This window comes from Mya arenaria, chromosome 17 (genome assembly GCF_026914265.1).
Source record: "Mya arenaria isolate MELC-2E11 chromosome 17, ASM2691426v1".
Classification (NCBI taxonomy): Eukaryota; Metazoa; Mollusca; class Bivalvia; order Myida; family Myidae; genus Mya; species Mya arenaria.
The window spans coordinates 30,138,758-30,164,004 of NC_069138.1; the positions used below are offsets into that span (position 1 = coordinate 30,138,758).

At 34.0% G+C, this 25,247-nt stretch overlaps 1 protein-coding gene across 1 annotated transcript; it reads right to left on the bottom strand.

Annotated features, from left to right (window-relative positions):
* Positions 1–2,054: 2,054 nt before the first annotated feature.
* LOC128223364 (uncharacterized) lies at positions 2,055–24,763 on the bottom strand. The gene is made up of 7 exons (XM_052932642.1): positions 24,685–24,763; positions 18,661–18,732; positions 12,374–12,418; positions 7,476–7,538; positions 5,082–5,162; positions 3,870–3,975; positions 2,055–2,286 (listed from the first exon to the last, which is right to left on the bottom strand). Exons 1-6 carry the CDS (start codon positions 24,761–24,763, stop codon positions 3,902–3,904), a joined length of 414 nt encoding a protein of 137 aa, XP_052788602.1. The 3' UTR covers positions 2,055–2,286; positions 3,870–3,901.
* Between the last annotated feature and the right edge of the window lie 484 nt (positions 24,764–25,247).

Sequence of the window (25,247 nt, forward strand, 5' to 3'; positions counted from 1 at the left end):
CATATTGTACATGTTGTCAAAGTAAAGACGAAGAGACCTAATTTGATTACAGAATTCATGTTTTTATTATAACATTGATGTACGGGTTAGTACACGCCCGTACATCAAATCCCGTATACTCAAGATGTAGGAGTTTTGTGAATATACGGGTCCGAACACTCCCGTATATTCAACATCCCGTACACGATGGATATACGGGTTTCAGTACATTTCCGTATATTTACCCATTTTCCGCAGTGTATGTTCTTTCTGTTCGTAATGTCTGGTATTTTTATTTGCATCCTTGACTTCAAATGCCAATTCATACTGAGCAACCAAGTGACTGACTTCAGCTTCAGCACCATCCACCGTCATTGTTCGGATTGGTCTTCAGTCACAACAATGGCACCACCATCACCTTTGATAATAGCACTAGCTTTCTCATAAGCTTGGTCAATAGCTTACGCTAAAAACTCACGATTATATTTATGAATAACAGATATTCCGTTATGGTATTCTGCATCCAGCTGAGGATGTGTATGCTCAAGCACCATCATGTGTCTGAGATGTATGGGGAGCCATCGCGCATAGTTTACATTGTTGTTTGTAAAAAGAGTGGTATCTGCACGCACAACAATTGATGGTATAAAGTAAAATCTGCTTCACGGAATGATCAGACCAGGGACATGATTATTAATTCCATTGTCAACACTAGATTTCTAAATTGATATAGTGGTCTTTTAGTTTTGCGCCTTTTACAGCAGTTAACGATACATATGTTACGGATTGGTTTCATTACTGATGTTGGTGTTCGTACCAACTGGGGAAGCGAAGCTCATATTCATTTTTCAATTTTCATTGAGAGGTACCAGGTTATGTCTCTCAATCCGAAACACGACCAGAAGACAAAACTGTAAGATAACCAGAATAACTTCTTTATTAGAAAAATCACAATAGATAACAATTTGTGATAAATACCTTATACAATAAAATAACAAATTTAATTGAAAGCAACACATGAATATCATGATACAATTTTTAACATAGCGAATATTTATAAATTCATTATTGTGACTAGAATAAATATAAATGATTTTTTCTAAAACATATCAATACTGTTTAGGAATTCCTAAAATTATATTAGTTCAAGAAATATGAAAGCAAACAGAAATTCAAATAAAATACTAAACATATTGACGAAATAATTCTTTTAATCTTATTCAATAAACAACTCAGTACATTTTTCATAAGAAAGACTTAAAACAATTTATGAAAAAAGAATCTAAATAAAATAATGATATATATTCCTAAAATAATAAATTGTACTCTTACCTGTAAGATAACCAGAATAACTTCTGGAGAGGGCGCTCGAGAGTGGTCATTTTATACATAACCCGTGTTGGTGTAAATTACTCTCAGAGCGCAGATCTTACAGGTAAGTCATAACCTTCCTTCGTCCTAACCAAAAATGGTTGGACGATAGATGAAATTTGCTTAGTCAGGATAAGATTTTGTTCTAGAACTTTTCTTGCGGGCAGAGATTATTAACCTGTACTAGATACTATTGTTCATTGAATATGTTGTGTGATATGAATATATTTACGGCATTATTTATGAATAGATTGAGGAATAGAATACGATATGATATTCTGGTACAGCAGGATGATAATTTTTCAGCAGTCTTACGAATTTGTTACTAAGCTAAGATCTTAGAGAGCTGTTAAATACTTATGCTTTACTATCGGTTCATTGTTATGGTTGCTTTTCCCAGAATAACATTAAGTCGTTTACTAAATAATATTTAAGCTTTAATTTAAAAAAACCACAACATTTTATTGATTTCTTTTAAATTAAATTTTAATTCTATTTTAAGTAAATTTAATTTAATTCAATTTAATTTTAATTTTTAATTTAATTTAATTTGATTTAATTTATCTAAAAAGATTTAATTTAATTTTAATCTTAATTTTAATTTATTGTTAATTCAATTTAATTAATTATAATGAAAGATTTGAAAAGTAGTTATATTGTTTTGAAACTTTACTTGGTATTACATATGTACATTGGCCCCTGAACACTCACTGACATTGTACAGCCTGTAGGCTTCTTTAAGTAGCTTGAAGAGAGTGCTCGCTGTAAGCTGGTGCATTTGCCGTATCATAGTGGCACTTGAAGGAGGAAGAAAGCATTTTGCTGTCCCTGAGGAAGTAGTCCCTGCCCCAGCAACGGTTCCTATCCATATCCTAGCACTGTTGTTACGGCTTGATTGCTTCGTTGACAGACGATCTTGGTATCTGGTCCCAGGTACTTGAAATTAATTCATCAGTTTATATGTTATTGTTTTTGCATTATTCTATACTGTTTTTAAGTTGATGATTGCTCTAATGAGGCTTATATATTTTAATTAAGTAATTTATCATACATGATGACGGGACAACAGTGAGGTTATGGCCATACTAACAAGTTTAGACTCGAGTTCAAGTGCACTTTTGTTTCACTGACCGTTCCATGAAGGTACTCCCATCATTTGACGGTAAAGCAATGTTGATGACAGTATGGTTTGTTTCTGGTGTTTGTATTTGTTTATATGGTGTTAGTTTGTTTTGGGTGTTTGTATTTGTATATGTGATGTTTAAATGTTCGTGTCTATAGTTCATTGTCGTTTAGGCGTTTGCCTGTCCCTATAAAGAGTTCATTTTTGAATGTTCTACTACAGGGCTTGTCCTCGTTGTTTTCATAATATTAATTATTATCTTACTGGTCCTGCATTTAACAAGACTACATGTATGGGGCTTATTATTTAGCATCTGGGACACTTAGCTTTATTAGAGATTATCTAGCTGACATTAAACCACATGCTGAGTTTTACGGCAGTGTGCCCGGTTGTGCTTTGTCATAAGTGATAGTAAGAGCTTAAAAAAAGGTTTATATAATTTTGTTTCTCTATAAAAGCAAATATACTGTTTCAACCCAAATGCATTATGATAGAACTTTTTTTAGTCATTTCTGTATTAAGAATAATTTCTTTCAGTCGGGATTGGCGGCCATCTTGAAAATGGCCGCCATTTTGAAAAAAATAACGATGGCTAACGGGTTTTTTCCAAACAAGTAACCTAATAGGAATACTTATGCAAATTTTGATGATTTTATCACAAACCAAAATCATTTAGATAGAACTGTTTGGTCAACTTTTGTATTAAGAATAATTAATTTCAATCGTGATTGGCGGCCATCTTGAAATTGAAAAAGATGGCTAACTGTTTTTGTTTTTTTTAAACGAGTAACCTAATAGGAATTCTTATGCAAATTTTGATGCTTGTATCAAAAACCAAAATCATATAAATAGAACTGTTTGTTTGTATTAAAATTATTTTTTTAATCGGGATTTGCGGCCATCTTGAAAATGACCGCCATTTTGAAAAAAACATTTCATTTATGTCAAAAATGAACTATTTTTTTATCTTACCCTTAAATAAACAAAGAAACACATTGGTGTAACAACAAGCGGGATATTTATTTTTATATATTTTGAAATATGTCCACAAATACTGGCACGTTTTAAGATAGTTTTAAAGTTCTAACTAAAGCATATGAAAACACAACACGAATATCATTCTTAATAATATTTCCAAGGTTTATAGTAGTTATTTTCCATTGAATAGTAATGAACATAAAAAAAAATGTTTTTATTTGAATATTCTACTTTTTATACCGCATACAAAGGAAAACAAGGATTCTTTCATTGAACAACTGATGTTTCAAAACAAATTTAGTTTTCAGTCTCAGTGTAATCCGTGCACTATTTTTTACGACAGTTATAACAAGAAGATACTTCTAGTCGGAAACCAAAAACAAAAACAAATAAGCTGTCCTATATATGCGATGATTACTTTTATTGCAAATGAAGAGACAGGCGTAGGTATCAGTTACTTCTGTTGAACAGGTAGGTCGTTGTTCCTATCCGTGCTGTACTGATGCGTGTATTTGTTCTGGCACCTAAAAAACATCAGAGTTAACATAATTGAGCCAAGTTCTGTCAGAAGGCATAAGTTAACATATGAAAAATCGCAAATAAGCTGATATATCGATTGAGAAAATAATGAAACTATAAAGGTTTTCACTACCTTCAATGATTGAACTATAGAACATCTGCGACCGATAAAGATTGATTTGGAAATTTACCTACTCAATGTTCTTGGTAGGAACCAGAACAAAACGCAAGAAGGACGGGATTGACTAGTAACGTATTCGTTTAAAAGCACATCATTACTAAAGGCCTACTGCCCTTTTTTAACCGTATAAATAATATTGCTATAGTATTTCTGTAGTATGTGTTGCGCGTTGGCCATTACCTTTAAACGCTATCCTCTCACAGACTGATTGTTTTTTAAACATGTTCATTTTAAGTCGTAGAACGAACAAATTGTTCACAAAATTCTGTGCATGTCTGGAAACCAGTCATATAAGACTGCAGACAAAAGAGCAAATAGCAGTTTTCATATCTACGTTCGGAAATCTATGTTTATTGACTAAAACTGACGCTTCAAGAAAAATGAAATTTTTGGGAGTTTTCCAAACAATTGAGATCGATTCTAGTGCAAGTAATCTTATATGATTAAATTAAATGCATAAACGCACAAACAAGCTGATTTTGACATATAATTTAAAAAGATCACAAATGTCAATATGTGACAGTGCAGCTTAAACAGGATGAATGTATTTGTTCTTTTACTATTGGGCATATCCCTGTATATTTTATTGTATTAAAGAAGATATGTTCTTGTTAGCTCAATAAATTTAGTACCACGGCCATCCGATTTAATGTCTTCAAAATATTTTCAAGTCGGTGACATGTTTGAAAAATATCATGAATTTTGTTCACAGTATAGCATGCAACATTCCAAAACACATATTACCTCCATTGCTTCTAAGTACGAAAAATGCCCCATAGATAATACTCAAAGCAGACTCGTTTTCGATTATAGCCAAATGGAAAAAGTATCCCCTCTGACCGTTTGATAACCTTTAATTATACCTGTTTAACGCAGTAATTATGATAAGCTTTGTAAAACCAATAAGCTATATACATAATTATTGCATACCAGATACAGCAATGTATGGTGTACTCCTGTTGCTTGCACGGAACTCGTCGTCACCTGGTATTGCAGGTAGGGGGGTCACTCCTGAAACAAACATCTCATCCTAATGTGATGGCACAATCATAAACGTATGCTTCTTTCGAACGGCCAATAGCAAAAACGACCAAGAAGCTCAGCTGAGGCTTGTCGTACTTAAATAACTAAGCTCTCAGTGTTTTGATTTTATAACAGATTTGCATATAAATGTTATCTTTAAAACCGTGTTATTTCTGCTGGCTTGGGATGTTCCAGCATGTGACGACTCTCTTTTTAAATTTACTTAGGCCAAAACAAATTGATCATTTGTTCTACGGATTTTGCCCAAAAAAGTAGGAGCGAGAGAGCGAAAAAAAAATCCTTTTTTTTAATTTAAGGCAAATCAGAGGCGAGCGAAGAGCGAAAAATTAAAAAATAAATAAAAGTTTATTTCTTACCAAATTTATCATACAATTATGTCAAGAAATGCTTTTTAATTACAAACAAAGGTTCTCAGTTATAAATGAAAAGGTTTGGATTGTATCACATGAAAATCTGTCTCAATATTTAACAAATGGCAATGAGATCCAGTGCTTTACTATTAACTTAGATTTAAACGTGGATATATTGTAAAGACAACATTCCTCATAGTAACGTGCAATGTGTTATTCGAGGACCAAAAAGAAAACTATTGTATTCATTCCATAACTTACTATCACAATAAAACATTTTAGACTAGTAATAGTAATTCATCATTTGAGCATTTCCAAATATTGGGTCAGGTCTAAATTTGAACCTCTTGAAGCACATGATAAAATTGTAGTGACATTGACATTGCAGAAGATTGAAAAAGTAAATAACACAGAGAACATTTTTAAAAAAAGAAACACTGTGGTTTGAATTGCGGGACAACATACTTGAAGCAGTATCAAAAGATTCTGCAAATGTGGCACCGGTTATTATTTTAAAGCAGGTGGTGTTTCCCTTTCAAGACCTCGCCTTGACCACGAACCTATGGTGTATAGGTCCGTGTCTTAAAAAGAATAACATGATGGCCCCATAGCTTCAATGACCGTAAGAAACAGGACACTTTAATAACAGACCACTTTACTACAACTCGGCCAAAGAAAAAATTGGATAAGCACAATTGAGAAAATTAAAACAGTCATTTTACTTATAAAAGGTTTTATTTTCTGATTTAACTGATGCTATTTTCAAAATGTATGTGTTATGCACTAGTCAATTGTAACCCCCCCCCCCCCCCCCTCCAGGTCTGGGGAATAGCGGGGACTTTCGGTCCAGCCAACTCCGCCGGGTAAATCAACCGCATTCACCCGGCACTGCGGGGCCACCTGGAAGGTTTAAACATGGTTCATTTACCCGGCTATCCTCGGACCTGAGGTGAGGGGGTTGGGGGGTTGGCGTGGTTACAATTGACTGCTGCATAAATACAGAATGTTTCTAAAACATTTACAAGTCCTACTATTTTTATCTGTTTTAAACAATTATGATTATATGAAAACTGAGAAATGCATTTAAGAATTTAAAAAAAAATAACTCACGAATACATGTTCAATGGTTGTACCGCAAGTCGTGTCGTGGAAAACAGCCCCTACATGACCTGTATACCAATTATCAAAAGCCTTGACCTTGCAGTTTCAGGGAAGATGTTTTTTTCTATATAAGTATATAAAAAACCTGGGAACAGCTTCGACCCCAAGGACATTCTTTGAAGAATCTTGGTAAAAGGCCAATGCATGAAACTTTTTACCAAAAATCAGTAATCTTGGAAATTCGGTATCAAGAGATATTTTTCAAAGATATTACCAAATGAAATAATAGAAAACCTGAGGCACATGAAGTGGGGCCACTTTTGACCTAAGGGACAGCATTTGAACCATCTTGGTAATGGATTACTTCATGACGGTTCTTAATATGAAGTGTAAGGACCTTGCCATTTTTAGAAGGATTATTAAACATTTTTACTATATAAGTGCATAGGAAAATTGTGTTTTTTAATACTAAATACATGTTAACGACGGACATAGCAATCAAAATTGCTCACATTATGCACTTTGTTTTCCGGGTGAGCGATAAACAACAAGATTTATTCATCGTCAATATAACTAGGTTAATGTTAAAAGTGTCTAAAAGTGTCACATATGTATATGTATAAACCAATCTGAATATAAAACTCCGTTTTTACCATTTAATCACCTTTAAAAAGAAGGGCATTTTTTAATAATGTGAACATTGGAAATAGTTGCGAAAGTGTATCCGCATTTACCGTGTGGACGTCGTTATGTCATTCTCCTTATTATAAAGAAACAGAAGATGGTGATCATCAGAAAAGGTCCGTTTACGTAATTGAAATATATTTACCGGACATCCTATTAATGACGGCCACTTGTTTCACGTCCTGTACAGCATTTGTTCGTCCTGCAACTGAAATAAATGCTGACCATTAATTTTATTACAAACAATAATAATTATTGTAAGACTATGAATGTTTTCTATCATTTATTATTCATAACTGAATAATGGCGAAGTAAAATAATTTAGCGTCAAATTCTCCCATATAAAAATGTTAATTAATTATACAATGCAGGGAAAAGTTCTTTAAGTCATTGTGCAAAACGAAGCCATGATTTAATTTTAAAGTTTCATGTAGTATTCATCTTATCGAATAAATTAAGTATTATAAACGTATCTCCGTCACTATACTAACACCTACAAAATTTGAGTTTGCATTTGAAGGTCATCATTTACGTCGAGTGTTAGGAGTAGATGCTTTCTGTTCCAGTAGTGTACTATAAAGCTGATGGAGTTTTAGTTATATGACACGAATGAAGATTAACTTCAGGTCATCTAACTGATTTAAACAATTTCATTTTGTATATAAGCGCAAATATATTCGGTCTTGGTCTATGGTAAGTCAATACTTTACAAAGCTTACATTTGTTTTTTATAAGTTTCAACCGGGAAATTAATGTTCTTATATCTTTTTTAATTTAAATTATTCGACACGGTTACATGACTATCTATTGTTTGGACTATTCTGAAAGGGTATTTAGAATAATTAGTGAATATATAGTGTGTCCAATAATGAAGGTGGTTTTAATTCTGTGGACATTTAAACATACCATGCTCAGTGTAGATAGTTTGTAAGCCTTTTGATATTATTCCTTATTCTAAGTAGTCAAATGTTCTTTTTTCTGTATAAACATGTTGTTATTTAAAGTTTGTAACTTGTTTCTCTGTCTCTGTCATCACATAATGTTAATCAATCCTTGATTTACGACATGAACATAAATTAATCTTTGTTTCAGTCGATATAACAAGTTTAAGATTAGATTAGATTTATCTGAAATGAAAACTTGACCTCACACATATATAATGCTTTTTTGTTTTGTTTTCTCATTAACAAAATATTAAAGAAAGTATAAGGTGTTATGTCTCTCCTACGATAGCAGCAGACACAGTTGTTGCGTCACCGGACATGGCATACATGTACCGATAGCTTAGTCGTCACACTTGTTTCCGGCAATTTTGATGAAACTTTATAGGAATGATCCTTTGTTTGTGCTTTTTCAAAAAATTTCCAACAAATTAATTCCATGCAGAACTCTGGTTGCCATGGCAACTTAAAGGAAAATGACAACAATTCGTTATAATCATCATCTTCTCCCTTTGGACAATTGTAATGAAACTTCATAGGAATGATCCTTGGTTGGTGCTTTTTCAAAATTGTTCAAAGAAATAAATCCCATACAGAACTCTGGTTGCAATGGCAACCTTAAGGAACAATTACAAAACTTTTTTTGGCAAATACTATGAAGCCTTGTGCTTAAATATTTGGTGTGTAACATTGTCGATTGGTTATCGACCATGTTGATTTAAATTAAGCCCCTGGAGAAAGATTGACCTCAGCCCGTGGGCTACAAGTTCGTTTTAAATACATTTTGTCAAAATCTGAAAGTTATGTAAAGTTTGCTATTGAAGCAAGGGCAGCAAGTCTTTCTATATGGTCTCCCTTTTTGTTGGAAATTCCACTACATTCTATTTTTAGTAACAAGGGAATAGATTTTAAAATTTTATTAAGTCTTCAACATAGTCACTTCTGAGGTAATTATTGTTCTTTTGTTAGGTTCATAAATTCAAATAATTATTATACACTTTATTCTTTAGAAGAAATTTCATTTATACTTAATAAATTTAATAATCAGACTTTTCCATTGAACTTCATGTAGATTATTGTTCATGCAGATGCTACAATCTAATCGTATGTGTGGATAGTGTTATTCACTAATAAGTTATATAAAGAAAAAAAAACATTTATTTATAAAATTAAAAGGAATGTGATGTTGTCCTAGATGGGTAAAGGTGATAATATTAGTTGAAGGTGTTGAGTGTGATCTGATATTTGATTTTTAAAGCTTAAGGCAGTTTATTGATTTTATTGGATGGTGCATTGTTTGTGTATCTATACTAAAAGTTTTTTCAGTGTGCAACCAATTTAACATAGTTTTGTCAGTGTGCAGGCAATTGAACAAAGTCCTGTCAGTGTGCAGGCAACTGAACAAAGTCCTGTCAGTGTGCAGGTATCTGTACCAAGTGCTGTCCGTGTGCAGTCAATTATCAAGTCCTGTCAGTGTGGTGCGCAGACAAATGAACAAAGTCCTGTCAGTGTGCAGTTGAGAACAAAATCCTGTCAGTGTGCAGTCAATCTCCAAGTCCTGTCAGTGTGCAGGAAACTGTGACAAGTCCTATCAGTGTGCAGGCAACTGTGACAAGTCCTGTCAGTGATTATCCAGGCAACATGTTTGACCAGTAATTGTTTTGTCTCCGAGGTTGGGCATATTAAAATGGCACTGTCCGTCCGTCCGTCCCTCTGTCCGTCCATGTGTCTGGCTTTATATCTCGTGTCCGTGCTGTAACTTTCTCTTGTATGGACATAATTTAAAATGACTTGCCGCATGTGTCAGACATATCCAGACGACGTGTCGTGTGCAAGACCCGTGTCCCTACCTCTAAGGACAAGGTCACACTAAGTGTTATTCACAATGGAATGCTGCATATATAAGGACATAGATTATAGGTTGTCTTGTCCGGGCTATAACTTTCTCTTGTATGGACAGATTTTAAAATGTCTTGCCACAAGTGTTCAACATACGACGTGTCGTGTGCAAAACCTGTGTCCTTACCTCTTAGGTTACACTTAGTGTTTATTCACAATGGAATCCTGCATATAAGTACATAGTACAGAGTATAGGCTGTCGTGTCCGGGCTGTAACTTTGTCTTGTATAGACAGGTTTAAAATGACCTGCTACATGTATTCGACATACAAAGATGACGTTTCGTGTGCAAAACCCGTGTCCCTACCTCTAAGTTGAAGGTCACACTTAGTTTTATTCACAATGGAATGCTGCATATAAGTACAATGAGTATAGGCTGTCGTGTCCGGCTGTAACTTTCTCTTTTATGGACAGATTTTAAAACGACTTGCCACATGTATTCGACATACCAAGATAACGTGTCGTGTGCAAAAACCATGTCCCCACCTGTAAGGTGAAAGATACACTAAGCGTTTATTCACAATTGAATGCTGAATATGAGGACATAAGAGTGTAGGCTGTCAATTATAGGTGTAATTGTGTTATGTTCAGAGGCAATTTAAAATAATTTGCCATATGTATTTGACAAGTAAAGGCAAGATCAACTTTTTATATACTTGTTCATAGGTCAATGTCACATTCGGGGGCATTTGTCACATATTGTGACAGCTCTTGTTCAATATTCTTTGAGAAACAAGCTATATTGATAGCAAAGTGAAACTCTTTTACTCAAGTGAGCCTCTTTGTTCAGAGGAAGAACTTCACAAACTTGAATATTTCAAGAATTTATATCTCTGTGGTCATTTGTTATAAATTATTTCCCCTAGTATAAGTTTTATCAGGTGTGAGGTGTAATTGTGCATCGTCTCAGTGCATGAATAATGGCTCTATGTCACTTTATTGCTGAATTCGTATCCCTTGCAAACTCATTTCTTATTTTAAAATCAGTTAAAAGCATACCATTGAAATTCATCTCAGAAAATGAATGACCACTTTCCTACAGGGTTATTTTCCTGTTGTTCTGTGGTTTCATTAAAACAAAGTTTAGTTGTATTATAATTCACTCACGTTTGCATGGAGTGTTGATACATAGTAAAATACACACAGTATACGAACATAAACCCTTAAGCAATGTCTTGCAAAAATACCATCACTATTGCTTTAGTAAGGAGAATATTTCTCCCACCTCAGATAAGTAGATCCATTAATTTAACCATACTAGAAATTCTTATCTTGCCCACGGGCGAAGATAAAATGCCCGTATGGAACTTCTTTTAATGGTCACCAAATTGTTATTACCTCCCTTGTTGAAGACTGTCGTCTGTAGCGCATCATGGAAACCTTGTCTGGAGGCAATATTTAGAGCGCGAGTTAATAATTTCTCGCTTCAAATGTCACCAGAAAACAGTTTTCACGCACCTTTCAAGGAATAATGCTTCACTCTTCTTAGAACTATTTAAAGACCGATCAGACTATTTACATACTCTGAATCACTGCGTGAATATCCATGACAACCACGAATTATTGCATATCCGTACGCGATTATTTTCACTAAGCACAAAAGAGTTCTGGCAAAAAACTACATTTTTACTTAATTTTGTTTAACTGAGGGGGGAGAAAAAGCATCTACCATAGCCGCTGGTGTAAGATAGGTTCATCCCGACCCTACGCTCGGGTCGGAATGAACCTATCTTACACTCTCGGCCATGGAAGATACTTATTATCTTAACTAACATTAATACAACATATGAAAAATATGCAGTAATCATCCCTTGTAATCCTCGGATATACCAGGTTTGTAAAATTGTATTATTGATTATTACAACTGTATATATTCCAACAAATATTACTGTTGATTACAACGTGATGCTTGATTTAGGAGTGTACAATGGTTCAAATGGGAAGACACGTGAAATATGTGTTTTATAATAATACGCATTTTTTCTTCATGCAGGCGGATTCCGTGTATACATATACTAGCCGTAAAGACAATGAATTGTGGAAAAAATCAGGTTTCGGCAATTGGCTTTAACTTTTATACCTGTTTATGTATTAATTTAGCTTAAACAATTCTTCATTTATTTTCGATACGGCCACCTATGATAAAGTCAAGTAACAGACAACAATTTCTCATACGTTTCTCACCTATTCATTTCTAGACTTACATGGGTAAACCAGGCTTTTTGTTTGCAGACTCAGGCTCGCCGGCGCTGAAATAGAGAAAAAAAATTACTTTATAAAAGCATATGTTCCTTGTCTGAAAAGTATATTTCTGTCACATCCATCTAGATTGGATGTTAACAGTAACAAATGGCCGCAAGCAAACGGCCACCGTAAGAAGACCCTCTATCTTCCGAATCATTCGTAAATGTTTTTCGCAAGTCCTAAATGCGTCTTTTAATTTATCCGATTCCTGAATATCTTTTCACCACGTGTCAGTTAACCATGAGAACATTTTTGGTATTTTTTTTATAGTTTATTATTTACTCTAGTTGTAGTGCAAACATTTTATGAACATCCACCAATGAACATTTGGTAATGCATCTATGTTCTAACAATGCACGATAGTATTTTTTAATTCAAAAGGACATGCATACATGACCAAATTATATTTTGTGCCATTTATTGAATGGAAATTAGAAGGTCGAACGTGTCAGGTAAACAAATGTGAATTAACATTGGATTTAAAATAAATTTCAAAGTTGTAAAGTTTGTTTAATGATACATGGGTATTCCAGCATACCTCACTGTACTTCGCTTGAATATGGGTCATTTTCCAGATAAAGAGTGAAGACCACGCTTAGTGAGTAAGTCGTGGGGGGGGGGTAAATTATAAGTTCATTGTTCCGGGTAGTTCGTCCTACAATACTACAAAGACATATAGTAAAAAATGATATTTGATACCTGTTATGGCATCGAATATGTTCGAGCAGTTGGTTTCGTCTGTGATTTGTTTAGTATGAAAGCAAATGTTCAAACATTCAGTTTCAAGTTCAAGAAGACGTTCAAAAAACAATAAACTTCATATAAACACATGCAATCTTTATTAATACCAAATTAATATTTATGGCAACATTAACTGGTTCAAAAGAGATGTGTTTGGTTATTACTCACTGTTGTTATTTCACTTACTAAACTCCATATTTTATTTTCAGCATGACAGAAATTAAACTTTCCTCAGTCGAATGAATTAACATTACATAAAGAAGTTTTCACAAAAACATTCAATAATTGAATTCAAGATTTGTGCCTATTGACTATTTGGCTGTAATGTTGACTTCGTTCGAGTGAGGGTTTTATTTATGCTCAAATGTTTAAGTAACCACAATAAGATTTTAAACAAAAGTTAAATCATAATGTGTTTGTTAATATTAAATTATTAAAAATAATATAATCAACAGATAAATGTTGTAGTTCTTACGAAAGGGCTATGTTTAAGTGTTTCAATCTTAGGCTAAACAAAATCAATTATAAGTATTGCTTTATGTTCATATCGAGTAAAAACGTCTTTTATCATAAGTTCACAACGGCGCGATATACATAGGAGGGGTTTTGATTGACTCTCCGATTATCTTAAAAAGTAGAACAGGACATCAATTTATATTAGTGTAAACATTCAACATAATAACATACAATGAAATAGATCAAAATGATCCTTGACTGTTTACAAGAAATAATAATAATGTATGGCGATCGGTGAGTCAATAAACATGAAACAAAATAAATTTTAGTATTTAAGAACACAAAATGGTATATTGTAATGAATACATTACTTTGTTTCTAATGAAAATAAATGTAAATTTGACCTTGACAGGTCAATAGTTATTACGTTTTCCGAAGACATTCACACAATCGAATACCATCTATAAATATGCTTAAGCTACAGAGCAAACTGTTTATTTCAAAAGCTCTTTAAAAAATACAGCGAGGTGTTTATTAACATTCTTTGACATGAACAGATCAATGGTTTTAAATATGCTTGGAGTTCTACAATTATATCTGAGCAGGTATCCTTGTCTAATTTAAGAATAAAAATTACATTCAAAAAGGAAGTGAAACTCGTCTTCTAAAATATTGTATGATGGACACTTCCTATAAACATTATCTGTATTATTCCATCTCCCATTTTCGATACTAAGCCTATATGATGAAAATCTCAATGAGCTGAATGCATTCTTATACGAATATGAACACCTTTTAAAAACAATAGGGCCATGATGGCCCTAAATCGCTCACCTAAGTAAAAGAGTTTAACCTTTGTCATCAATATAGCTTGTTTCTCAAAGAATATTGAAAAAAAGAGCTGTCACAGTATGAGACGAATGCCCCTGATGCTGCCATTGACATATGAACAAGTACATAAAAAGTTGATCTTGCCTTTACGTGTCGAATACATATGGCAAGTTATTTTAAATTGCCTCTGAACATAAAAAATACCATCCATACTCGACAGCCTACACTCTTATGTACTTATATTCAGCATTCCATTGTGAATAAACACTTAGTGTATCTTTCACCTTAGAAGTAGGGACATGGGTCTTGTACACAACACGTCGTCTTGGTATGTCGAATACATGTGGCAAGTCATTTTAAAATATATTCATACAAGAGAAAGTTATAGCGCGGACAAGTCAACATATACTCTATGTCATTATATATGCAGTATTCCATTGTGAATAACACTTAGTGTGGCCTTGACCTTAGAGGTAGGGACACGGGTCTTGCACGCAACACGTCGTCTTGAAATGTCAAACACATGTGGCAAGTCATTTAAAATTATGTCCATACAAGAGAAAGTTACAGCCCGGACACGACAACCTAAACTCTATGTTCTTATATGCAGCATTCCATTGTGAATAAACACCTTATTGTGACCTTGACCTTAGAGGGAGGGACACAGGTCTTGCACGCAGCACGTCGTCTTAGTATGTAAAACGCATGTGGCAAGTTATTTTAAAATATGTCAATACAAGAGAAAGTTACAGCCCAAACATGACAACTTATTATCTATGTACTTATATGCAGCATTCAATTGTGAATAAACACAAAGTGAAACCTTGACCGTAGAGGTAAGGACAAGGGTCTTGTACATGACACGTCATCCTGGTATGTCGAACACATGTGGCCATGTTATATTAATATCTGTCCATACAAGAGAAAGTTACAGCACAGACACGAGTTATTGAGCCAGACACACGGACGGACTGACGGTGCGATTTTAATATGCCCACCTTTGGGGGCATAAACACATACTGGTCAAACATGTTGCCTGAATAATCACTGTCAGAGTTGCTTGCACACAGAAAAGATGTGTCACAGTTTCCTGCACACTGACAGGACTTGGTGATTGACTGCACACTGACAGGATTTTGTTCAGTTGCCTGCACACTGACAGGACTTGATGATTGACTGCACCCTGACAGAATTTGATTCTGACCTGCACACTGACAGGACTTTGTTCAGTTGCCTGCGCACCACACTGACAAGACTTGGTAATTGACTACACACTAACAGCACTTGGTACAGATACCTTCACACTGACAGGACTTTTTTTCAGTACCAGCACACTGACAGGACTTTGTTAAATTGCCTGCACACTGACAGGACTTTGTTAAATTGCCTGCACACTGACAAAACTATGTTAAATTGCTTGCACACTGAAAGAACTTTTAGTATAAATACACAAACAACAAACAGTGCACCATCCAATAAAATAAATAGTCTGCCTTAAGCTCTAAAAGTCAAATATCAGATAAGATTCAACACCTTCTAATATTATCACATTTACCCGTCTAGGACAACATCACATTCCTTCTAATGTTAATGATAAAATTAATCTTTATACAAGTTATTAGTGAAAAACACTATCCACACAGAAGATTAGATTATAGCATCTGCATGAACAACAATCTACATGAGGTTCAATAAGTGCTTATTAAATTAATTATAAAGTAAAATTGAAATTTCTTCTAAGGCCACAACATATTGATCATTTGTTTGTCGGATTTGCCGCACCAAAAATTCGAAAAACGAAAAAAAACAACAAAAAAAAACCTTTTTTTTGGCGCCCGCACATACTTTTTGGCCGCGCATATTACTTTTTTTTGTTTACTTCTGATTTTTTTTCTATATCTGACGCTCTTTTACATAGCATTTAATCCTGCAACGTCGACTTCGCCTTTTTTGAAGGTATTTCAATGCTTTACATTCTTCGTGACCAAAATTTCCTCGTGTCAGGACAAAATCAGGTCCGGGTAACCGCAAAACAGCCGATATTTGTTGACAGTCTTTTTTGTCGGGAATATTTTGCAGGACGCACCGTTGTTATTTATTTCCGGTATTAATTTTCAGGTTACTTTCAGTTTTCGCAATGTAAAATACACGTTTTAAATGAAAATCAGTGTCATAGTCAATGGTTTATAGTCTTAAGTAAACAAGAACAGTTTCACAGCGACAAAGGCAATAATTATATATGTGTGTTTTAGGTAATTCATTGTTTTGTACTCAAAATTTAGAGTTAAATAATAACTAAATCGGATTTTGAGTGCAAAACTTATATTAAAATACACGGACACACGACTTACAACAATTGAACATGTTTTCGTGAGGTTTTTTTTAATTCTAAAATGCATTTCTCAGTTTTCTTGTAGTCATTTTTATTTTAAACAGATAAAAATAGTAGGACTTGTAAATGTTTTAGAAATATTACCACCACCCTCCCCCGCCACCCCCACCAAGGGTCCGGGGGTATACCAGGTATAGCCTGGGAAATATGTTTTAAATAGGTTTTAACCTTCCAGTAGGCCCGACAGTGCCGGGTGAATGCGGTGGATTTACCAGGGGTTGGCTGGACCGAAAGTCCAGTAAAGTGGCCTGTGATTTAAGTTGCCTGTTTTTTACAGGCCGTCATGATATTCTTTTTCAAGGCATGGACCTATAAACCATAGGTTCATGGTCAAGGCTAGGTCTTGAAAGGGAAGCATCTTTACTCCACCACCTGCTCTAATATAATGACCGGTGCCACATTCGTGTTGCTGCTTTAATTATGTTGTCCCGCAATTTAATCCACATAGTCTTTTAGACCGATCACAAAAGCTCACCTTGAGCACCATGTGCTCAGGAGAGCTAAAGATGGGAATCAAATTGGAAAATATTTCTATAAAATAAAGCCGTAGAAGAATCGCTTAGTCTATCATGGACATTTTTGAGTTATCTGTTAATCTTTTTTTTTAAAGTAGCAAACATTAAGGGTAATCTCCAACACTTTTTAATAAACAATCATGATAGAATCCCAATGAACATAGAACAAATTTTACTTGTTTAACCCAGTTACTTTTTAAAGCACGATTTTAAATATTATCTATCATAAGTAAATAAGATTAATGTATTTGTGTTCCGGCGAACAAATTACTTTTAACCAGTGGTTAATCATGTTTAATGTACTTAACGTAATATTATCTCTTCCTGTCTCTGGTATGATAAACTCGTGCTGTGTACTAAATTTTACTTTTTTAAGTATATTTTTGATAAATGACGTATGTATTCGTTATATATTAATTCTTTTTATTGAACCCAATACTTCAGACCAATACAACAAAATTGGCCTAAAAACAGTTCAATTTTATATCTGGAAACTTTATTTAATCATATTCTTATCGTGTATATTGCCTTTTGCGCTTGATAAGCTAGTGATTTTGTGGCCAGCATAAAGGTTCCTCCTGTTGTAAAAACTATTCCCAAGTAAGTGAAATTATTGAAAATTTCAATTGCGATACCATCATATAAATGTTCTAATGCTCTTGGTAATATCCCGCCTGTTCTGAAATTAAACACTTTGGTTTATTTATATCGACCTTAGGCTCCCAATGTTTAAGAACTAATCACACAGTATATCAAGATCATATTGAAGTTTCTATGCAGAACTGGCAAAAATTACTACACCATCTGCATAAATAAGTAAGAAAAACATTAATAACCCAGTATCGACTCCTTTGGCTCCATTCAGGTAAAATGCATCTTGTAAATCATAATATAAAGAGAAAATAAAATTGGAGAAAGGCATTCACCCTGCTTTAACCCAAGATGACTTTCAAATATTGCACCCATGTTATTTTGAAGCTTAACTCTTGTAGATACATGGTTATATATTGACTTTATAACATTTAAGAGTCTACCACGAATACCTAGTCTATATATCTTTATTTAAAGATTTTCCCTTAAAATATAGTCAAATGCTTTAATAAAATAAATACACTTGCTGAATAATTGCTTATTTTGGTTAATAAATGTGTTATTAGTCCATGCAAGGCAAATAGATTGTCAATGGTTCCCATCTTAGCCCTAACACCTGCCTGAGCTTCCAGAAGTACATGATACTTTTCTGCCCGATTTGACAGTCTACTATTAATTAAATTCGTTAATAATTGTCCCATGACACTTAACAGTGTATTACCTCTAAAGTTGTTTGGATCATTGATACTCCCTTTGTTATTCCTTGGCACAATCCAGCCTTCCGCCCATTTATCTGGAATATATCCAATAAGTAAAATTGTATTGAAATGTTTAACAAGAAAGGTGAAAGTGTAGTCTTTCCATTGATGAGAAATTCATTCAACATTAGATCTGGTCCTGAACTTTTTCCAATTCTCATATTTGAAATACCCGTTTGCAGTTCATCTATCATAACAGTAATATCCAATTTTTAAAACATGTTGTTTTATTCGTTCTGCATTATAGGATTCTTAAAATAAATAATGTCATCGTAAGCTTAAAAAAATGTCGTAGAGATCATTTATGGCCCGAAAATATTCTGTAAATGTGTCCGTGCATAAAATTGGGATTGTTTTTGCTTAGTACTGCATTCTTTCAAAATATTCCAATAGTCATTTGCATTTCTATAATTTGTTGTCTTTAAGTTTCTTAATGTTTTCTTTTAATTTCCCAAAATAGGATTTTCTTACAATAGACATAAAATTATATAAACTTCTACTCTTAATCCTCAATTTTTTGTTTTTATGAGACTTATTTTTTCTATAAGCATACAATCGTTCTATCGTCAGCGCAATTAGTGTTGTACAACAATGCACATGTTTATTTTTAGTCAATGTGTTAGGGGTCGGCTTTGTTTTTCTACAGAATAAATATAATGCGTGCAAATATTGTCAAAACATTTTACGAAACTATTCAAATTTATGTCAATATCATTTACTGAAGACGCATATTCTACATCATTTTCAAGGTGTGTTAAAACAGCTTTAAATTGCTCGCTATTAAGCGATTGCGTATATACTTCTTATCATTATCCCATTTAAATGTGTAAACATTATCATCATCATCATCATCATCATCATCATCATCATCATCTCGTCATCATCATCATCTCGTCATCATCATCATCATAATCACCATCATTATAAATACAGTAAACGACCATTTTGCTTCACTGTATTATATTGCGAATTATTCGGTATTACCAACTTAGTTACGTAGTCATCTTACAAGAATACATTATCATTTACAACGTAATCACGCAAAGAACCAACACGTGAATAAAGGTCTCCAACAATCATAAAAGAGCAGTTTTGTTCACCATATTTCTTTTTTATAGCGATGATATTATCTTGTATAAAATCAAATCTACTGGTTCCAATATTAATATTTCTACTTGATGTAGTTGGTACTATATAACACAGACATAATTATAAATCACTTGTTTGCTTTTAAAGCTCTTGCCAATTCTAATCAATACATGAGAATCATTATGTAACAAAATAAGCATATCATTGGTGCCAAATGCTCTCATATATAGATTGATAAACCCCGACCCCTTTTAGCTGTAGACAATTTAATTCTATTTAAGACAAAGCACTCTCAACACCTTTACAAAAATCTTCACACCCCCAAAGTTCAGTATAAACATGCAATAGCATTCGTTTGAAACAAAGATGAGTTCAGGTGACAAAAGCTCAATATTGCTCTTCGTTATCAAGCCTTGAATGTTCAAAAGAGGTAATCTCGAGTTGTAAAACGTTGCACATTCAATGATATGATCACCCTATTTATTGTCAAACCAAATACTCCTCGCTGCGGGCTGCTTCTTCATTGGTTGACACTTCGCGGGCGTTTTTAGGAGCTCGTGCACTTATGGAGCGAGGCTTCTTCTGATTGGCTGTAGGTTTCGTCCTAGTTGTCGATCTACCCCGTGACTTGTTTACAATATCAACTGACTGCGGGGGAATACATACTATAATGTCAATATTGCTCTGGTGTAGACTGGCCTTGGATTTCTAATTTTCCCGCTTTGTGAACGATTTTGGACACTCGGTATGCCTGGTATTTAAACAATACCAAGGGGTTGGCTGCGATAACGATTAAGCAGTATTACTCACTACATCAGCGAAGGAAGAAACTGATGGCTGGCTTGTCGATCGCGGCCCGACATCTTCACTACGCCCCATGGCGGGGTTTCGTGCGTGGTATAAACGAGCCTAGACGGTTTATTGAGGGATACACTATGTTCTGCCAATCAGGAAATTCATCGCTAACCAACCTGTCTTTTAAATACAAAGCTGCAGGGAATCGCAACTTGTCGCGATTGTTCTTATTTCCGCTATACTTCTTGAATTTTGACCAATCTTGCTTTCTGGCTGCCCGGGTCTCATCCGGGTAATCCCCCACTATGGCATAATGAGTTCCTGATAGCCGCCTGTCACTACGCATGGCCATATCAATCTCATGTTTAAATCTCAATGGAATGAGGATATGTCTTTTTGGACAGCGTAACGATTACGGGAGAAAGGGTCAAGTCTAATTGAATTTTCAAATTTTTTTTTTTACAATATCCAAATGCAATTGTGATACCAAAAAGTCAATGGCATCTTTGGAAACGGTTTCTTGGGCCATTATCAACTCCTCCCATGATTAAGTTTGTACTTTTGCTCTGGTATTCCAAATTAAAAAGCTTGTAACTGAGGCATTTAAGTTTACAATAATGATCATCAACCTGAACCTTAGTGTCCTCGAAAAGTTTAAGATATGTTGTAAGTTAAACTTAGCTTCGTTCAATGGCCTGAATATTTGAGAAAAGCATATTCAGTTTCACAACTAAATCTAGTGTTTCAAATATATCCAGTTCAACACTCCCTGTATTTTGCCTTGTGCTTTTACGCTGATTTATAAGCATAGTCCATTGCTAATTTTGCCTTACACCTGTAATTTCACCTGTGGTCGCAATGTTTACTATTTCACGACTTACTCCACGTGCAGTTCCAAACAAATCTTCGTTTTCCTATTCCTCCAACATATTCAGTATCTGCGAAATAGACTCATTGTCACTAGCCATACTAACACTTATTATCCACTAAATTTAATTTACACACATCACAATTTATTTAGTATTTATACATTTTATACCAGCTTTTGAATACGTGACCGATCCTAACTGCCATTAAAACTTTAAAAAAAACACTTCACATTTCAGCTAAAGTTAACTTTGTCAACAATACTTGGCTATACTCATCTCCTTTACCCTTTTCTCGGAATTCACGGCCAGCCCCGACCATGCACCTATGAACTTCACTTTACATTTCGCGGGTACATATTTGTCAATCTTGACCAGCGCGTTTTTGGAAGAGAAAAATTCTGACTGGTAATTTAGTGCTCGATTTCGGAGGTTTACGAAATGGATGAATACTACAATAGGGCATTTAAAGTATATGTAACAGAAGGACGTCATCGAAGTCGTAAATTGTCTGTTGTGTGTACTGGGTAATGGTATATTTCAAACCAGCATCTGAATGTAATATGTCAATTCATTTTGAAAAAGTCAAATAGGGTTTATATGTAAATTGTATTAAATGCATATGAACGATTTGATTAATAAATATCAACGTATTGTTATAATATATTCACCGTCGTATATATTTTTAATACCCGGCCATATTTTCATTGTCAAAATGACAGATTATTAAGAGAAGGCTAAGTATTCTGTGTTCAAATATTATTTCAAATTTGATCACTTTTGTCTTTATCGGGGGATAATTAGTGTTGCACCTAACATAAGTCTAGAAACCCAAAACGGCTGTTTATTCTGTATTTCAGCAGCAGTATTCTTTCTAGGATGTATCCAATGTTGTTGTTTTATTAAAATATCTTCAATGCATGGAAAAGAAAACGGTTTTAATCGAATCCAATCAATATATTTTGTATTTTTACACACACATTTTAGGTACAGCAGATAGCCGAAACAACAGGTCGATCATATATGCAGCTAAAATTAATAAACAAGTGATTTTTTTCCGTTTCGTATAAGAGTAGTATGTGTTGATTTAGTTTCAAACACTATTGTTCATAACAGTTGTAGAAAATGAAAACCTAACCCAATGTCCTAGTCTTACTTTTGATTTGATCTGCTACCCTTTATATATAACAATGTGCTCTCTCTTCGTTAACATATAACGTATATCGTTACTGTTAAAACTTGTTATTATACTATTATTAAGCACATACCGCCATATAAGATGAATGTGTTTATTTATTTGCCTTTTGTTTTTTAGTTCTGCATAGTTTATTTCTTGGTTTTCAAATGCAAAATGAAGAATATAACAGCAACAAACCATTTATCGTTGAGGAAACCATGTTTACTTTCTCTTTTAAATTCTGAAAACGCACCTTCCTGGTTTACGCTAGATGTAGATAAAACGAATTTTGCTTTAAACGAAACGGTTACACGCGTACATATAAGTTAAAATTAACAATATTCAAGTCATGTCCAAAAGTAAAAACCTGGTTAAAATTCCTTAAATATTAGTTCTATTGTTGATGATAACAATAACATGTTGAGACAACTGTGCGGTTATTTACTGTTTACCCTAGGACGTAGCCGAAACGGTATTTCTTACGCTATTTTATAATATGTGCTAGTTGTTTATGCTGGGCTTTGATCAGTGTACATTTAAAAAAGCTCATAGTCTTACCACAATGGTATTTACTTAACAACGTGTTAAAACATAGTGCATTTTACGACAGAAATTTTAAAACGTAACATAGCTTTCATATTCGGTTTTTCCTTTTTAAATGTTTGCTCACACGTATTACATTCACCTTATACAATTTTATTATTTTGATTATTAATTCATACAGCGCTATTCTGTTAAGTCAGTGAAATGAACTGGTAAAAACGTATCTACCAATCTATTTATTTTCTGTTCTTGACCCAAACACAGTTTTTAAACTAAACAAAAGTACCTTCATCCTGTCCGTTGGACAATATCCGTTTTTTGATATTGATCAAGAGAAACGTTATTTCAAACTTCCTTAATAGACAGTCATATACATCAATATTTTGCGAAATCAGGCACTCAAAGGGAAAACCTTAGGTTATCTTTAAATGACATGATTATTTTTACTGATACGAACCGAAATGATGTCATTCAAATATCAAATATTAAATACTTGAACAAGGTATAAATGAGTATAGATAAATAATTTCGGATTCCATTATCGTGTATGTGTGACAGAGTGTTATATTCGTCAATTCATGTTCATTTATTATTGCCAGCTTACGTTCAGATTGCGCGTTCACCATTAAAGAGCGTGTGTGATAGTGGTCAGTGTGCACGCGTTATAGTAGTCAAGCAATTTTCAATTGGTTAACTATAATTATAATTCAGTTATACATGAAATCCGTAACATTCCCGCCATTCGATCTCTCGTACATTCTTGTCCTGGCAGTCGTTAGGTTAACATCTTAAGAACATTTCATTTTTATACATATGCATTGTAACAAGATAATACTTTTTACACTGCTGGTATGTTTCATTTATTTACTTTGTTTTCTTTTATTAAAGATGAACTCATACTCCTTAACAAGATTTACCACAATTCATAACATATTTTTTGATATTCCAAAAAGGATCAATAAATTTAGAAAACAATAGTTCTTTTGAAGGATACCGAGTTGAAAGAAATGATGATAAAACACGGTATTTCTACATTATAAACTAAAGAAGACCTCAGACAGTAAATCTTTTTAAATTCACTAATCATTTACTATTTTTTGCGTTTTCTGCTATAAAATACTCGTTTACAATCTTGTTATCAGTATTTCAAGGTTTATCAGTCAAAATTTAAGTTTGTTGTAAGTGAATGTATTGATTTTGAATAAGAGTGTCACTCTAACTTGTATTGACCAGGAACTGTTTATTGATATTTCTTAGTGTAATAATTAACTGATGTATGTTAATATTTTGTCTGGAGTATGTATTTAGAATATTTATAATGTTTTTTGAGGCTTTTACTCCGTGATTACAAATAAAGGAACCGGAACACCTGTCTTAAACCCTGGCTACAATTGGCGTCCCGACGAGAACTTTACATCTTGAAAGCCATCCTAGTCAACGGTCGCTGTGGAATCACGTGGCGACGTTGCGTTGGAACGGCCACACCGCCTGTACACGAGAGCTTGAGGTTGTCATACCCCGGAGACGTCCGGGCGTCAGAGGGAGGTTGGTGACGAGTGGGCATTTCTTCTCCGGTGCTTCATATATTGCCGCCATAGGTTTACCCACCCCCGTCCTTCCCGCATATTTCATTATAATTTGTATTTTGTCCCAGAGAAATAAACTCCATATTCTTTACGTGAGCGCGTTTGGGCAGCTTTATTGCTTTCATTTTCCGTAACTGTGTAACAATGGACTCCTTATATAATACGTGAAAGCTTTGAGTAGCTTCACAAACATCCATCTTCTGTATCCGTCTTCATTCGTTTTACTTCGTCACTGGAGCAAGAACTTACTTTTCAGGAGATATTTTCTTTTTATCTATACGTGTTTTTGGTGTTAATTGGGTATTTTGATATTTCTTTTAAGGAGGACTCTAAAAGTAATTGGCATCTTTCCATTTCTCGTTAATCGTTTTTGTTTTCTTTTTTTCCGCACAGCTTATTCTCTAGTGTTCTGTTTTAGTGTACTTGAGTGACGTAATGAGCGATGTCTTGAAAATGACATGAAGCTCGATTTGAGCAGTAAAGTAACTCGACAT

What these genes read in the sequence shown, in the direction of transcription:
- LOC128223364 (XM_052932642.1), bottom strand. Translation starts at nt 24,763, where the DNA reads ATGGCGGCAATATATGAAGCACCGGAGAAGAAATGCCCACTCGTCACC. An exon ending in GACGCCCGGACGTCTCCGGG is followed by an intron (nt 18,733 to 24,684) that starts GTATGACAACCT and finishes GATATATTCCAG; the next exon opens with ATAAATGGGCGGAAGGCTGG. An exon ending in ACCATACATTGCTGTATCTG is followed by an intron (nt 3,976 to 5,081) that starts GTATGCAATAAT and finishes GATGTTTTTTAG; the next exon opens with GTGCCAGAACAAATACACGC.